The sequence below is a fragment of the Onychomys torridus genome, chromosome 11 (assembly GCF_903995425.1).
Source record: "Onychomys torridus chromosome 11, mOncTor1.1, whole genome shotgun sequence".
Lineage (NCBI taxonomy): Eukaryota > Metazoa > Chordata > Mammalia > Rodentia > Cricetidae > Onychomys > Onychomys torridus.
In genome coordinates, this window is record NC_050453.1 from 20,826,504 (window position 1) to 20,843,622 (window position 17,119).

At 41.1% G+C, this 17,119-nt stretch overlaps 1 protein-coding gene across 1 annotated transcript in view; it reads right to left on the minus strand.

The window, feature by feature from the left end:
- Window positions 1-17,119, minus strand: part of Fmn2 (formin 2) — a 351,969-nt gene that overhangs the window by 286,341 nt on the left and 48,509 nt on the right. The window contains exon 3 of the mRNA XM_036202265.1: window positions 906-1,053. Within this exon, the coding sequence (XP_036058158.1) occupies window positions 906-1,053 (148 nt within the window). The remainder of the gene's footprint in view (window positions 1-905; window positions 1,054-17,119) is intronic.

Below are 17,119 nucleotides of genomic sequence, written 5' to 3' on the forward strand. Positions count from 1 at the left end.
GATGCAGTGCAGAGCCCAAGATTCATAGTCTTATATTTTACCCTTTCATACCAAGCTTCTTCGGCCATCTCTCTTTCACGGAGACAGTGTACTGGTCAAGTTCTAAGCCCTGAAACCCACATTATCACAGAAATCTGGTGCTGGGGTGGGGATCTGTGGGTAAAAACAATGCTGTACTACTTAGTCTTTGTTTCAATATCAGAAGATGGTACTTGCTTATCCACCAAAAGAACCTGCATTCTATTAAGAAATCATCATTCTAGTGAGTTTCTCCAAATAACACTGAGGCCAGTCTCATATTATCTTCCCAGGCCAACACACAAAAATAATTTAAGACAACAAAAGGAAAAGAAAGAAAATATTTTTTTCAGGAAAAAAATAGATTACACTGGAATGCTCTATAATTATTTTAAAGTGAGATTAAAGCAAATTTACATCTCTATTTTCCTTTCCAAGTTATCTCTATAGGTAAAGAAAAGGACGTTTAGATGTACAAAGAAAACTTTAAGCAAGGGAATTCAGAGATAAAGGAGAAAGTGTCCCCTGAGAGTCTCTTAGTCCAAATAGGATGTAGAGTTTCAGCCTGGTAATGGGTGGATGTCTGTAGACAATGGTTCTCAATTTCCAGTAATGCAGAAATTACTGGAGAATACCAGCATATCTGCTACTCCTCAACATGCTAGCCTGGCAGCTTTGGAGACAGCCATGAGAATTTTCAGTGTCTCAAGCTTCCTATTGATTTTAATGGGTTTCCTGCATGAGATATGTTAAAATAATAATAATAATAATAATAATAATAATAATAATAATAATACCTTCAAGAGACTAAAGACACTACCCAGCAAGTGTTGCAACTTCACATTACATCACACAATCTTTCAGAAGAGGGCTGTCTCATGTCCTACCTGTGTCAATGGCCTTGGGACTATGCTCTTCATCAGGAAGCCTGGATGGTGGCCACATGGAAGGTTCTCTCCTGGGAAACCGACCTTCGTTGTAATCCATGGAATGCGTGGGTTGACTAACTGCAGCCCAGGTGTAAAGCTGATCTTGCTATATTTAAAAAGGTATTTAAATGGAAATGTTATCAATTCAATCATAAAAACTAAATGGCTAATACAATACAAAATGTAAAAAAACCCGCACAGATATGCAGACACATCTAAAACATTCAAGTAGCATCTTACATTGTTCAATATAGAGCCATTAAGACACCAGTTCTCTCAAACTGTCCCAATTTATTATTATTATTATAGTAAAACCTAAATCTCTCTCTTTGGAAGAAGAGATATTACATGGACCTGTCATAAGACACTCCCGATGTAGAGTTACACAACTTTTTAAAAACACATCATTAACCCATCTGAATATGATGCCTCTTTATCTTTGCTGGTTTGAGTTTGGCTTACTTTGGTTTTGGTTTCTCAGGCAGGGCCTCTCTCACTATCTACCAGGCTGGCATTGAACTCCTGGGTGCAAATGATCATTTCTCTCAGTTTCTCCATCATTTGGAACTACCAGCATGCATCATCACACTGAGAAGATGTTCCATTAAAAATGGTTTAACTTCTGGTGGGAAAGTCAGAGGATAGTCTGTACTTGGACGCCACAGGGACACTAACAGCTGCTTATCTTGGGTCTCAGATTGGACACTGGAATTGAAAGGACATGAAAAAGTCAACAAGCCAGGCAAGAGTAAGATTATACAGGAATCTTATGGCAAGGAATGCTCTGCCAGCTGTGGTCAAAATAAAGAGAAAGTTCCTGTGTGTACCTCACTCATCCCAGGGGACAAACTGGGTGGCTCCCTTGGAAGCCTATAAATACCTCAGAACTGATCCTCAGGACTTCAGAATCATGCCAGTCCCTTTAGGATGCACATGATCTGTATGTGCATACACTAGATGCCTTTGTGCCTTTTTCTTTGCTGGGATGCAATCACTTCCCCACCATGTTCTGATCCACATTGACTAAAGCAAAGAAAAAGACAGCACAGTAGAAATGAACATAAATACAGGGGAATTATATATCATAATCTCCAGAGTGAGATTATGAAAAAAAGAACGAGTTTACTCAGGTAGATGATGCATTTCTAAAATCTATGTAATAGGTTAAGAATCCATAAAGTTGTCCAGTGTCAAAAGATGCCTGTGCCAGTCATGGCACTGCACACCATTAACTCCAGAACTGGGGAGGCAAGAGCAAGAAGGTCTTTACTATAAAGTTCAAGGCCAGCCTAGTCTGTATAGCTAGTTCCAAACCAGCCAGAGTTACATGGTGGAAAGAGAAAGCAGACTCCAAGAAGTTGCCCTCTGACCACCACACTCATGCCAAGACATATAGTGACCAAGACACACACACACACACACACACACACACACACACACACACACACACACTTAATAAGAATATTTTTTAAATACTTTTAAAAATGAAAACACAATAAAGCAAAACCTATGGAATAGAGTAATAGCTGTAAATGAGAGCTGTTTATAGCAATGAATGCCTACATCTAAAATGCAGAAAGACCTCAAATAAACAACCTATCAATGCATCTCATTAAACTATAACAATTAAAGCAAAGCAAACTCAATCTAGAATTAACAAGAAAAGAGTACTAAAGGCCAAGGATATATATGAGTATTATATATGTGAATATGTGAATGACAAATATATATATGTGTATGTGTGTGTCTGTGTGTCTGTGTCTGTGTCTGTATACAAAATAATTAAACATGAACCTAGAGGGTAATGTTTTCAATAGATAGCCTTGGGAAAGTTGGATAATCATGAGTGGGTGATATAAATAAGACTGGTAAGCTGGCTCAGTGGGTAAAAGCCCCTACTGTCACACATGAGGACCTTAGTTGATCCCCAAATTGGAAAAAAAGAGTGACCAGTAGCAAGTTGTCCTCTGATCTCCACACATGCGCCATGGCACAACATGCATGCCCATGTATATACATAAGCATAACACAAAAATAAATACAAAAATTAATATACACTTGTGCTTGTGTGTGTGGATCAGGTAGATGAAAATGGTTCTTCAAAAACAAAGTTGACAAAACAAAAGTCAAACTAAGAGAAAGAGAGACAGAGACAGAGAGAACAAGCAAACTGAGAAATGGAACAGGAAACATAGCCAACAGTATGGACAATACAAAGAATCATTGGATGTTATGGACAACAACAGGCCAAGAAATTTTCTGGCCTAGAAGAAATGCAAATACCTGCCAAGACTGAACCAGGAAGGGGTAGATAACCTTAACTAACCAATAATGGACACTGAGAATAAATAAGTTTTCCATCAGAGAAAGCCCAGGACCTCATGATTTCACTGCTGAAATCTACCAAAAGCTTAAAGAACCAATCTCCATAATTCCTACCAAAAAAAAAAAAAAAGCCAAAAAAGAGACAACATTTTCTAGCTCAAGTTCAGGATCAGCAAAACCAGATTAGGAGGACATCATTGAAAGGGAACGCGACATATTCCAGAAATAAGGAGAGTCTGCACATAGAAATACAGCTCGTAGAGATATGAAGTATATGTATCAAACAGAATGGACAAAATGGTGACCAGTCACCTGAGGTTGTGGGTGGTGACAAATACCATAGTAACATTAGAGATTTAGAAGACAGTAAGGGTTGCTCATTCAGGCACTGGATGTAAGATGAGCACTCTGGGTAAGAAATGCACCCACATCGCTGAGACTGAGAGCTACAGAGCTTCAAGGAGGTGGATCAGACTTGAGCAGAGAAGGAAGATGATGATGATCATGATGATGATCATGATGACAATGACAATAATGTTTGTATGCATCTGTGTGTGTGCAATGCATGTGCACAATTATATACATGCATGTGGAGATCAGAGGTCAATGCCACATGCCTTCCTATATCACTCTCCATCTTCTTTGTTGAGATAGACTTTCTGAGTCTGAAGCTCACTAATTGGGCTAGATGGCTCTGGGAAACTGCTGTAGCTCTAGGGTTACAGACACACACATACACTGTCACACCTAGCTTTTTACATAGCTGCTTGTTATCCAAGTTCAGGCCTTCATGTTCATGCAGCAAGCACCTTACTGACTGAGCCCTATGCAAAATAGAAATGAGTTCTGCACATCACAGTCCCTTGATATATTGCACGTGTTCGATAAGTAATGCAAACACAGTTAGTAGTAATTATCCTCATTTACTAATTTTCTTATCTTCAAACAATCCTGATTTGAAGTTTGAGAGTTTTCTACTACAGTATTTTGAAAAGAAGTGAAATTAAATCACCATGATACAGCATATAACCAAAGCAAAAGCTGGTTTCTTAATGACATTTCAAAGAAGTCATTAACCTAATAACAGTTACTAAGAACATGAAGTCCTTCCAACAGATTTCTGACTCCATATACAATTTTAGTTCTCAGGATGAAACCAAATGTAAACAACTCTTTTCTGCCATATGAACTGGGACAGAGTACTGTAGATTATAAACATGTCTATTGCTTCAGAAATCTCATTTTCCAGGTTTCTACACATAGAATCAAAACTGAATGTGTTTTTAATATTTCCTTTATTACTATTAGTGTGTGTGTGTGTGTGTGTGTGTGTGTGTGAATGTGCACACCTTTGTGTTCAGGTTCCTACAGCAGCTAGAAGGAGGTATTGGATCTCTGGAGTTGAAGTTACAGGCATCTGGGAGCCATCTGAAGTGGGGACTAGGCACCAAATTCGGGCCATATGGTAAAACAATAAGCACTCTTAAGGACTGAGCCATCTCTCCTGCCCCAAGACTAAATGAATTTCAAAGGGCTGGATTGGTGGTTCATTAACAGAATGCTTTCCTAGCAGGCACAAGCCCTGGGCTCCACCCCCAGCACTGCAAAAGGAAAAACAAATCGTATTGTGTGCATGCACCTTATTTTTCTCATGTTTTTTCTGTGTGTTACTTAGGCAGTTCATGCATATATTACTCTAACGTATCTCACCACCTCTAGGATTCCCACTAATTAGCAGAGGGATAAATTCAAAATTGCTCTTCAAAAATTGTTTTATCTTTTCTGGAGACGAATTCTGAGAGACAATCCCTACTTTACAGGAAGCCTGCCCATCACAAAGTCCTTTGCATCACCTACCACCCTCTCTCTAGCCTTGCAGCTTTGTCCCAATTAACTAAAAGCCCTCCCATGAAGCAAAGCTGCTGTCTGTTTCAGAGACTAACTTAACCGGCATTACTGCCTCCTCCGTCACTACAGGAAAATCTTCCTGACACAGCATCACCTCCCTCCCTCGTCCTCTGGAAATGCAACATGGGCAACACGGGAGAAACTGCTTTGCAGGTGCTCACGGCTTTGAACAGGTCATCCTTTTTTTTAAAGTATCCTAAAATAAATGTTTCTAACTTTAGAAGTGTTTGAAGACAGGTTTTGACATGCCTCAATATTTCATTCTACACACGTCTCTTATCAGCTACACGCATATATATATATATTTTTTTTTCTTTTTTGGAAGCCCAATTTTAGTCATTAGTTTAAAGTTAAGGCATCTAATTGGGGTTGATACGCCAGTAGCCAGGCAGTCAGCTTTGAGGGTTTTTATGTGGTTGATCTTTTAAGAAGATTTTATTCACTCTTATCTGTATGTTTAAATATGTGTGTCTGCATTTATGTCTGTGCAGGTAAGTGTAGTGCCTGCAGAGTTCAGAGGAAGGAGTCAGACCCCTTAGGACTGGAGTTACAGCTGACTGTGACTTCTGTCTGTCCTGCTAACCAAACTCAGGTTGTCTGCAAGAGTGAGCAGCAAGCACTCTCAACCACTGAGCCATCTGTCTTTCTAGGTCCATCTTTGAGGCTTTTTAAATGGACTAATGAATTACAAACTGTTACTCAAAAATACTAAGAATATGAATTATGAAGAATTCTTACATATAAACAATTGCCCATCCACTCTTCCAAACTAGAAACCATGACCTTTGATAGGTCAATACCTCATACTCTCAGCAAATCACCAAGAGCAATGCTTTGCATGTTAGATATGGCACACTAAAATTCACTTCCCATTCATCCCAGGAGCTTTGGGCTCTCAGACTAAATGCAAAGATTTCTCCACAGTCACCCCCATCCTGGAGCATTCTTTATAGCAGATGGGAAGTAGTTTCCATAAAAAGCAAAGCTTGTATCTGCTCCCAGAAGTCTTTGAGTTCTCCAAAGATTCCAAGATGGAACTGTGATAGCTGGTGTGCATATGAAGACCCTCTCTATTGTGGCCATCTACCCATCCCTGTCCCCTCATCCTCTATAGTCACTCTGCTTCTGCCACTGGGATGGTTCATCGTTTCCCGAATGTACCAAGATCTTCCAGAGCCCTATGCCCTTATATAATAAACACTCTCAGGGCTAGAGAGATGGCTCAGCTTTTAAAAGTACTTGCTGCTCATCAAGAAGACATGGGTTTGGTTCCCAGAACCCATGCTGAGTGGCTCATAACCACTCCAGCTACAGATGTTCCAGTGCCCTTGTCTCTACAGGCACCATACATGGCCTACACACAGAGAGAGAGACACTGACAAATACATGTAGACATAAACTTTTTTCTAACCACAAAAGTTTCCTTTTCTCCCCCAAACAACTTGCCTCTCTACCTTGCAGTGATGGTGAATAGTCAGCATCAACATGAAGGGATGTTATGGAAACACACCTCTGAGAAAAATCTGGAAAGGAGTGTCTAGATTAAATTAATGAAGGTGAGGAGACAACCCCTGGATGTGGACAGCATCATTCCATGGGGGAGGGGGGTTAGCTGAATGAGGAAGGTAAAGACAACCTCAGCACCAGTATCCACCACTCCCTGCTTCCCAGCTGAGGACAGTGTGACCAGCAGCTTTATACTCCTGCCACCATGACTTTCCCCCAAACCCTGGTACCAAACTAATTCTTCCTTGGGTTGCCTTTGTCTGATATTTTATCACAGGGACTGGGAAAAGCACCATCCACTTACAGGCTCCCATGCGCAGATGCAAATACTCATACTTCTTCCCCTTCCCAGTCATGCCACAGAGCACGTCATAGCATCTGCTCTGGTATTTCACTGTGGGAAATGTGTCTCGCCACCACCCACTGGAATAGAAGCTCTCCCAAGACCTGGACTATGTATCATTCTTAAGTGGGTAGGCCTGTAGAAATGCATACACACTCTATCCTCTTTGTCTTTTACTTGTTAGCTTGGTCATGATTAATAGAAAGTGCATGACTCTCAAGCCAAGAAGCTTTTTGGTTAAAATAATAGATCCTTTAACAGATCCCATTGGCACCCAGAGTCCTGAGCCAGCCTGAGCAACACAAGGGGACCATAGCTCATATTGTAGACACTGTCATACTATCAGAGCCTTGATAGTAAGATCTGGCTCTGGTTCTAAATTCTTGCCGGTACTAAAAGAGTGTAGCACACACACAGAAACAGGAAAGACGAACTCATGAACTGTTTCAGCCCAAACTGGAGAGATAACTTCTCAATCTGTCTCCATCTTGCTCACAATGAGGTCACAATTTGTAGAAAGGAAGAAATAAAAGCCAAGAAATGTGCACATGAAGATGGAACCTTCCTCCAGTAACTAGGCTGCAGAAACAATGAATACCAAGGAACTAGTCTTTTCCCAAGGGTTCCATGCTCAAAGGATGGAAAACATGAAATTCAGGAGCTACGGGGGTGGGGATGCCTCTCAGTAAGAGGTTTCAAAGAATTCTAACTTGTTAGACCACCGTACAGGAGAGAGAGGATAAGCCAATGAGGGCCAATGACGGGCTAGACCACACCTTGACTAGGGTGGTTATTTATGCCTATGTAATGCCTTCTATTTAAACCTAAGCCTCCTGTTAGTACCCCAAGGATGAAGATGGATTGGGGTGAGGGGTCACTACCCAGTTAGTTTCTCTTTTCCCAATTTGGTCATGTTAAACTCCTATTCAGGAAATATGGTAACTGACTCAATCTACTTAATTAGTGGTGTCACAGTCTGGCCTTAAACCCAAAAAGCTCCAGTTAACAGACACAGTCTTCCTTCTCCCCTCAAGGTTCTTGCAAAAATGAGGGATATCTCAATACCTATAAGAGACAATTTTCTTAAGCAAAAGAAAACGCTATTGGAAACCACATCCACATTTTTTTAAGACTCCCGCCCTTCACACCCCAGAGCTGACATTTCTCAAAGGTGTGAGCTGAAGTATGTAGGAAACAGAAGTAGTGCATACATTACCTAACTGCTGGTCCTCTTGATAGAGGGAAAAAAACTAAAATTAAAACTTAACATTAAAGCTTGTCAGTGACTATTTATAGTACAGGAAACAAGCTGAAACTAAGATTAAGATCTGTGAGAAACCTGCTACTTATAGACCAGACTCCAGGGAGGATGCTTAGATCAGGGATGATATCAAAGGTTGGGAGAAACCTGGTACTGTATGACTACAGTTATCAACATAGATTAAAAATGAGACACCCCACCCCATCCAAGCATCTCATTTTTAGAGCTCAAATAGAATGTGAGAGAATAAAATCAAAACTCTGAACAAAGTTTTTTCTAAATCAACAATTGAAAACAGGGTACCAAGTTGTAGCCTACCATGGGGTGAATAGATAATTAGAGCACGGTTTTCGTTTGTTTGTTTCTTGTTTTATTTTTCAACCTTATTCTACTTTGTAAAGTGACAGACAAAGACAGGCTCCTCTTAGAACTTGTCCCTTGGCCTTTGGACAGACTTCTAAAACTCTAATACATTGGTATGCGCAGCCTGCAACCATTATCCTAAGAGACTCTCAAAAAGTACTTCAAGACAGGCATTGCAGAGTTTAACAGCCCGAGGTCCAATCATTTCTCTGCTGGTCATTATGACCAGTCTCCTCCCCTCGAAAACCAACTCAGCAGCCATACCTGCAAGAGTGCTTGCTCTAAGGCCCTGATGATATACGTAAAACTCACCACTGTGTAGGAGTCCCAGAAATGGTTATTACAGTCACTAAAAGAGTCATCTAAGATGGGTTAGCTTGACTTTTTCCAGGGAGGTAACAGAATTAGCAAAGGAGTTTTCAAACAGCAACAATACTAGAGCTAGTGTGATGACTAATGTCTGCACTACAGCATTTGGGAGGTTGAGGCAGGGGACCAAGGGACTGAGTTTTAGGCTAGCCCGAGTTGCAGAGCAAGACTCAAGAAAACAACAAACAGAAATCCTGTGGTGGCACTTCACACTCTTGCTGTCCTTCAGTTTGAAATTATGATGAAATGTCAGTGTAACCCTAGTTAAAAACCTGACCCCTAAGGCTAGAAACAAGACATGCCTCCCTTACGCATTCTGCTTGACCTTAACTTTGGAAAACTACCCTCAGGCATGTTGATAGTTTCTTAGCGACAGCTGAGGATATGGGGTGGGCTGAGGTGTAGGAGACTAGCCCTGTGCCCATGTGTACTATTGCTGACTATGCTGAATGGATGTGCCTCAACGTTCCCCTTGTAGCCTACTCTATCTTTGAGCATCAGAGACCTTTGTTTTGTGTCATGATGTCACCTGCTGTACAGCACTATAGTTCCTGAAAGGGGAAAAGTAGTGCACTCTGGGTCAATTCTTTAGAAAATTCAACTTAATTAAAAACTTGTCTCGTTTGAAAGGAGGGCATGGTAGTTTAACATACCAAGGGACATTAGCAGAGTGACCCCTCAGAAAAAGGCAAAGACTACTTTTTCGACAGTAGAATTTACACTCATTCAAACTGTTTTTCCTAGCATTGCTGCTGTAACCTTAACAATATCCTTGGTTTTTTTGTTTTTGTTTTTGTTTTCTGTACTTGGTAAACAGCAAATGTTATTATCTTGGAAAACTGTAAATTTTCACTTCTCTACAATTTTACAAAATAGTTTAAGTATTTTATTTAAAAAGGTAAAAAACATAATTTTCTAGTGAATCTCACGGTGAAGAAATTTTTAATTGTCTTCCAACAACTTTGTAAATTAGAAATGAACAGAGAATTCCCCTTGCAGAACTCGCAGTGACCAGCAGAGGGCAGCGCTGAGGCAAAGATGACTAACTCCCTATACAGGAAAGAGGAAATCTCCAAAATGAAGCCCAGTTCTATTTTTGACTGTGTTTAGCACCTCAGTTGCCACATTGGAGGGCTTAAGAGATCCAAAAAAATAAATCTTTCAATATAATACTCTCTTCAATGCAAATCAGAGATATCAGAATGAGCACTGCAATAAAATAATGAAATATAATAACATGAACAGAATAAGGAAATTCAATAATGTAACATTAATAGTCTCTGTCTCAATTTATGAATATTCATAGGTACAATTAAATCACTTCAAATCAAGTCACACTTAGTATGTATATGATTTTAAAGATATATAAATTTATAATTATATATATAAATGTGTATGTGTGTGTGTGCATGTGTGTGTGTGCATGTGTGTGTGTGCATGTGTGTGTGTGCATGTGTGTGTGTGCATGTGTGTGTGCGCACGCGCACGTTGTATAAAATTCTTAGTCTGGAATATATATCCTATAAACAAGGTTATTTAAAAGGCCCTTAACATTACTCTGGGTTTTTTTTTTAATGTTTGATAGGAAATTGATTATTTTATTAGCATTTTTAATATCCCCAACTTTTATTATTTGCAATATTTTGTATTTCAAAAGTACATTTCAAAGTGACATGCCAACACAGACATAAAGAAAGCAAAAATGAGGAAGAGTTCATGGTTAAGCCTATGAGGACAGTATATGTTGAACAGGTCTAAATTTGGTCTTTTCTTTTTTTTAAAACAGATAGGGTTTTTATTCAGTTACATTGCCAGGTTTGAACACCTGCATTTTATAAACTTCAAGTTGTTTTTATTTGCTGTCTTTCAATTAAGAAAACTGAAGGAGTCATGGAGTGTAGCTTGGGAAAGAGAGTTTGCCTAGTGTGCACAAAGCCCTGAGTCTGACCCCCAGCAACACATCAAGTGGCCCTGGTGGCCCACACCTGTCCTCCCAGCACTCAGGAGGAACAGGTAGGAGAATCCCAACTTCAAGGTCATCCTTGGATACATAGCAAGCTACAGGCCAGCCTGGGCTACATGAGACCCTGTCTCAAATGAAAAATAACAGTGGGTAAAAAGAGAAAAGGAAAATGAAAGAGTTAATTAGAAAGTTCTTAAAATTAATGAAAGGTGGTATTAATTCCACAGATTTGACCCCCATAGAGTTCACCCTCTCCCCATCTCCTCTCTCTCTCCTCCTTCTCCTCCCTTTCCTCCCTCTCTTCTTCCTATTTCACCCCCAATCACTCTGCTGAGAAGTTTCTCAATTATACACAAGAAGTTAAACCAAAACTAATGAGCAATTCGGGGAAAATGTTCCAGCATTAGAGTAAATCCTAGCACAGCATCTCATCATCTGAACATGACCCTTGAGAATTGAAAGGGAGGACCTCCTTTGAGTTCAAAGGAAAAAGGCCAAGAACAGCTTCCACATCTAAATAACAACTTGTACCTACAAGAATACCCCGTTTCTGGGGCACAGTTTTCCCAACCCCGGTGATGAAATACCCATGCTGTCAGATGCTTCATGTGTTGTTGCTGTTGTTTTCCTAAAGTGGAGCCTAACAATCAGCATCTGAGAAAGCTCCCAGAAGCACAGGGAGGAGGAGGAGAAGGAGGAGGAGGAGGAGGAGGAGGCAACTGCAGGCCCAGCAAAGGGGCAGCTAAGGGAGCCACTGAGGGCCACAGAGAAAGTTTTGCTCATCCTACATACAGCTAAAGCATCCCCACCACAGGAAACCAGACCCATCAGTGCTTGTTTGTTTTAAACTTAATCATTTGGAGCTACAGATGCAAGTCAGTGGTACAGCACTTGACAAACCAGCACAGAATCCTGGTATTGCTTCATAATACCACTGAGAGAGAGAGAGAGAGAGAGAGAGAGAGAGAGACAGAGACAGAGACAGAGACACAGAGACAAAGAAAGAGAGAGACAGAGATAGAGAGTCAGAGACAGAGGGGGAAAGAGAAGAGGCAGAGAGAGAGACAGAGGGAAAGAGATTATTCTTTTATCGAGAAGAAGGAATTGGAAAGGACAAGAATCATAACCTGGAAACTAATTAGAGACTGTCCTGTAGGCTCAGCCCCAGACGAAGGTAACAGACAGAAGAGGCCCAGCAGGAAAGGAACAGAAAGAAGCCAACAGTGTGGTTGTAGAGGGTGACAGCTTCCTAGGCTGAAATGAGATGTCTGCCACTTCTAAAACTGTGGGACTCTGGGCAAGTCATTTATCCTTCCTAAGTTTCAGTTTTCACACCAAAGGATGAAATGAGGTTAAAATTAAATTGCAATCAACTAATCAAGGTGTGGTTAAAAAAAAAAATACTTGTCCTCTGTAAGAGCTAAGGTTCATGACGTAAAGAAACAAGAAATGAAAAGTTGTGTTTTCCACACTTTCTCATGTGTTTTTGCCCCCTGCAATGAACTCGCCCACACTCATCTGCATTCAAACCATCTGCTCACCTTCCACCCCACAGGAGTAAGTACCATCCACCACGAAGACCTCACAGCTCAGCTCCACTCTATGAAATAATACCTTCCAGGGCATACCCTCTAGGAGCTGTCAATGAAATTAGCACCATAGAGAAATCAAATGGGTAGCCAGCAATTCAGAAGTACACAGATAAATTTGCCAAAAACCATTTACATTAAGAGTGATTGTTTTAATCACTAAATAACAATAAAACATCCTTCTCCCCATTATATGCTTTTTTAGAAATTACATTGGCCTAGGGAAGTAGGTCACTAATAGAGAGCTTGTCAGAGCCCTTGGTTAGACCCCACTACTAGGCAAACTGGAAGCAAATCTGAAAGACAGACAATATATGAAGACCACGATATTTCAGCTTCACAATTCACCCTTGGGAGGGAGATTGACCCCTCAAACCCCCACAGTGCCTGGGTCTCCGAAGCCCTTTGTCCCCCTTTGATGGTGCTAAGGATTGTACCCAAGGTCATAAACCGACTCAACCACTGAGTGCTCTACCACTGAGCTATATCTTCCAGCCTAGAAGCACGTCTTTCAATAGCAAGATAAGCTGCACCCATGGTAGTTTTAAAGTTTGCAACTCTGGACTTCTGTTTCAACACGTAGCATGGTTTCTGCTACTGTGAATCTGAAATCACTTCATATTACAGTAATATATGTACTTAAAATATAATACTAAAAAGAAATGCTTTGCACCACAACATCCTGAGGCCATGTTTCTCTGTCTGGTAATCGTCAGTAAATATTATCAAAACACTACATAGTTTTAATAAAACAGGAAAGAGTTTTTGGATTCAGAACTGTGCACTCCATTATTATCCCAACTCTGAAAATCTGGTTGTGAATTGGCAGCTTTTAAAATAAAGCATTCCCTCTGCTCACAACCTTGGATGAGTCAGCAGAATGCCAAGGACAACCAAAGAAGTAGCAGAAAACAGTGGCCACAGTGGACGGCAGTACTCCTAGCCAAGGCTCCAATTCAAGCTGTTTCTGCCTCTCTGACCTACACCCAAAGTTCTCTGTATCAGCAAAGTCCACTCCATCACCTGAACCCAAAGTCCACTCTGTCACCTGTACCCAATGTCTACCCACCCTTCAGCCCCGAATCAAAACTGTCATCAGAATTTTCTTAAAGCTCATGACTTTATTTAGGGCATTTGGCTCTGATCACCTGAATCCCCAGGTGCCTGGGGATTTCAACACAACTTGTGAGGATTTCTATCAGAAGTGTTGTGGAGCACCCTCTTCAATATGCCACATGGACAAGATGTTTCCCACCCTGAGAGTAAATATTTATGCAGAACTCAAGTTAAGCCTCAGAAACTCTATAAGGTCCTTCATTTCATATGCCGTCTGCTCTCACCAACCCAGTCTGATGATGTCATTGAATTATCATTTCATCAGGGCCAAGTGCTCTGCATGAAGATTTCTCAGGGTACTAATCTAATCCCAAGCTCCACTTTTCTTGGGTTGTCTCTCATCTTTGGGGTGCTAATATTTTCTTGGAAGTATTTATCCCCTTCCTTAACACTCATAACACAGCTCGCTCATCTGAGTCACATGCCACATAATTAGTTTGTGAAAGAAGTACCCATTACCCAACATCCTTTGCTGCATACACAGGGGCTCTGAATCAAGGCTAACAGAGGAATGCTAAAATTGGTTTCAAATGAAAGGGACTTCCCTCCTCTAATGGAAGGAATTATGGGACAGACAATTCTGGCTCTCAGAAAGTCATCTCCACCACAGGAAGTCACTCTACATTTCAAAATTTGAGTGTCCTTAAGAGAATTGGGCCAAAATATTCCAATCTTCAGTTCAATTTTGATATTTTATGACCCCACCACACAATTGAAAATTAACCATTTACTGGGTAGACAAATGTCTTTAAATAGTTAAAACCAAAAACTCCTCACAGTACCCTGAGAGGTCTGCTAGAATTTGGCAATACCACACGTTAAAAACCTTTGTGCATAAATCAGGCTGCACCCAGTTTTAAGTTACTCCATCACATTGTGTCAAAGGGTTAACAGGCAAAGGACTCCTGATTTTCCCCTGGGCTTCATTCAGCTCCACATGGTCTCTATTGATCCATGGCCCCACTCAGATGACAATCCCTCAGGAGCAGACAGAACCCATGAACTTCAACTGGACTTAAGCTTCTGCCAATCTTCCTTCAACTTGCTCAGCTTTGAATGTCTCCAGCCGCTATCAAGGTGAGTTCCTGAATATCTTATGCCAACAATAGCTCTCACTGCTTCTTACAGGCTCTCTGACTACCTCCACTAAGGCAACTCCAAATGCCTCATCATCTTTAGCCTGTTTGTAGCAATTCTATAAATACTTGTTACTGTGTGAAGCATAGTATGTGATCTGAGAGTTAATGTTAATAATTAAGATTAGAATGAAAAAAACCTATGATGGCCAACAGCCACTCAATCAGGTAAAATACAAGTTACATGGAAAATAGCAACTAAGGAAACACACATGGTTTGGGAATTTATTGTAATTCAGCAAATCCTGACTTTGTGGAAAGATGCAAACATAAATCCATCTATGTCTCTGATGGAGCACACTCCAGTCAGTATGCAATACAGAGAAGAAATGTCCCCAAAGCATTCAGCTGGGAAGCTGTTATATGTCACCTGTTCTGCATAGAGGATCCTATAAACATCAGACAAATGCATAGTGCCGAGGGCGTGTTTGGGGATACTAAGCATGAGGAAGGCCCTGAGTTCAAGCCCCAGCACCAACAAGAAACACAAACTGCACGAACAGAGAAGTCACAACTCTCAAGAAAACAGCCGAGACCAGCAGCCATTTGGATGGCTCCTCAGGCACATCCAGCAAAAGGAAAGGAGAAGAAAATCATGACAGAAGAATCGGGCTGAATCACTTGTTTTAATAAACGTCCATCACCCACAATCACAATGAATTAGGAACCGCCACGCACTGTGCCAAACGGGTGATTCAAAGTACAAGTTCCAGACGCCAAGATAAGCACCTAGAGGAAAGACCCAGCTTTGGTTCAGCACTGCAGGGATCTATGAGTGGCACATTAAAGCATGGCTTTAATGAACTATGAAACTACGAAAGAACTTTTGGGAGATTTGTGCTGAGAATGGACTTTAAGTAGGAGCGGCCAGGACCATGACTTCCATTTCTTCTGTAAAGAATACAACCCCCTCATCAAGCGCATTATGAAGACTAGGTGAATACTTACAAGGCATTTACAGGAAAGCCTGATGTGGTGGTCTTAATATGCTTTTAAAGATTGAAGACAGTTGTAAGCACCAAGGGCTAGCCGTGCCGTTCAGTACAGCACAAGATTAGCAGGTGTGAAGCCATGGATTCAGAACAAGAAAGCGCCAGACAAGAAATGGACAGTGACTTGGCTCAGTGCAGCCTGACAATGAGTCAATGTTAGCAAATAGCACATACACTGAGGGAGAAGGGAAAACCATGAGGACATAGATATACCCTCTCTGCTTCCTGATTCACCTAGTTGTGAGTGATCAGCCTGGCAATCCTGCTGCCACAGCTGTGAGCCACACCCCTGCCATATGGCCACCAGGCTGGACATTCACATGATGGCAGCAGAGCCAGGCAGAAGCCCTTCTTCCTGCAAGTCACTTCTTGTCAGATGTTTTAGTTATTACAGCGATAAGTGGCTATTACACCCAGCCCATGGAAGGTTATCGAGAGCAGTTGAATGATTCCTCTTTGCCAGACACAAACAAGGCCAGGCCAGAGACAATCTCTGCCACTGTCTGGCTCTCCAAAAGCATCTTTCTAAATTCTTTTAGTTATCACTCCAGAGTTTATAATGTTCAAAGGAAAGGTGTGCCATAGAAATCCTACCCTCTTATAAGCCTGCTCAGACACCTAAAAAAGAATGGAGTGAGGGAGCCCACCCTCAGCTTCCAGCTGTGAATATCAAGAGGATGGCTGCATCTGTGTTCTCTTTCTGCTCCCCAATCCTGTTCAAGTTCATCGTCCTCTTATAAAATTACACCTACACTTATATCTCGTCCTTTTTGGCTCTTCAGAACTAAATGAAATGCTATTAATCTTTAATGTTAATCTCCTCAGTCTTTAACCTTACATTTTCTATTGGGTCCCCTCTGCCCCTCACTTCCCTTATCCCCTTGGGCTCCTTAGGTTCCTAAATATACTGTGGACACTCCCCTCTAAAGGAAAAGCAAGGCTCCCAGCAGTTTCTCCACTTGTAAACTGCCCTAAGTTTCTTTACAATAAATATTTTCTGACTGCCTCGGTAGAGAGAGAAAAGTCAAATTCATTGACTAAATTCACCTTCTTAATGTTACCTGAGTATACACCAGGAGCAAACTAACTGCAGCTTGCAAGCCAAGTCTGTGCAGCTGGCCGCCTCCACCCCCACCTGTAAATGGAAGCTGTAATAGGCAATATACCACATTTATAGACTGTGTATTGTCTGTGTGATCGACACCGAAGCAGGACTGAGTGTCATCACAAAGTCTGTAAGATTGTTCCTAAGTTCTAAAATACTGTCTTTCTGACTCTACATAAAACCTTTTCATCCCCTG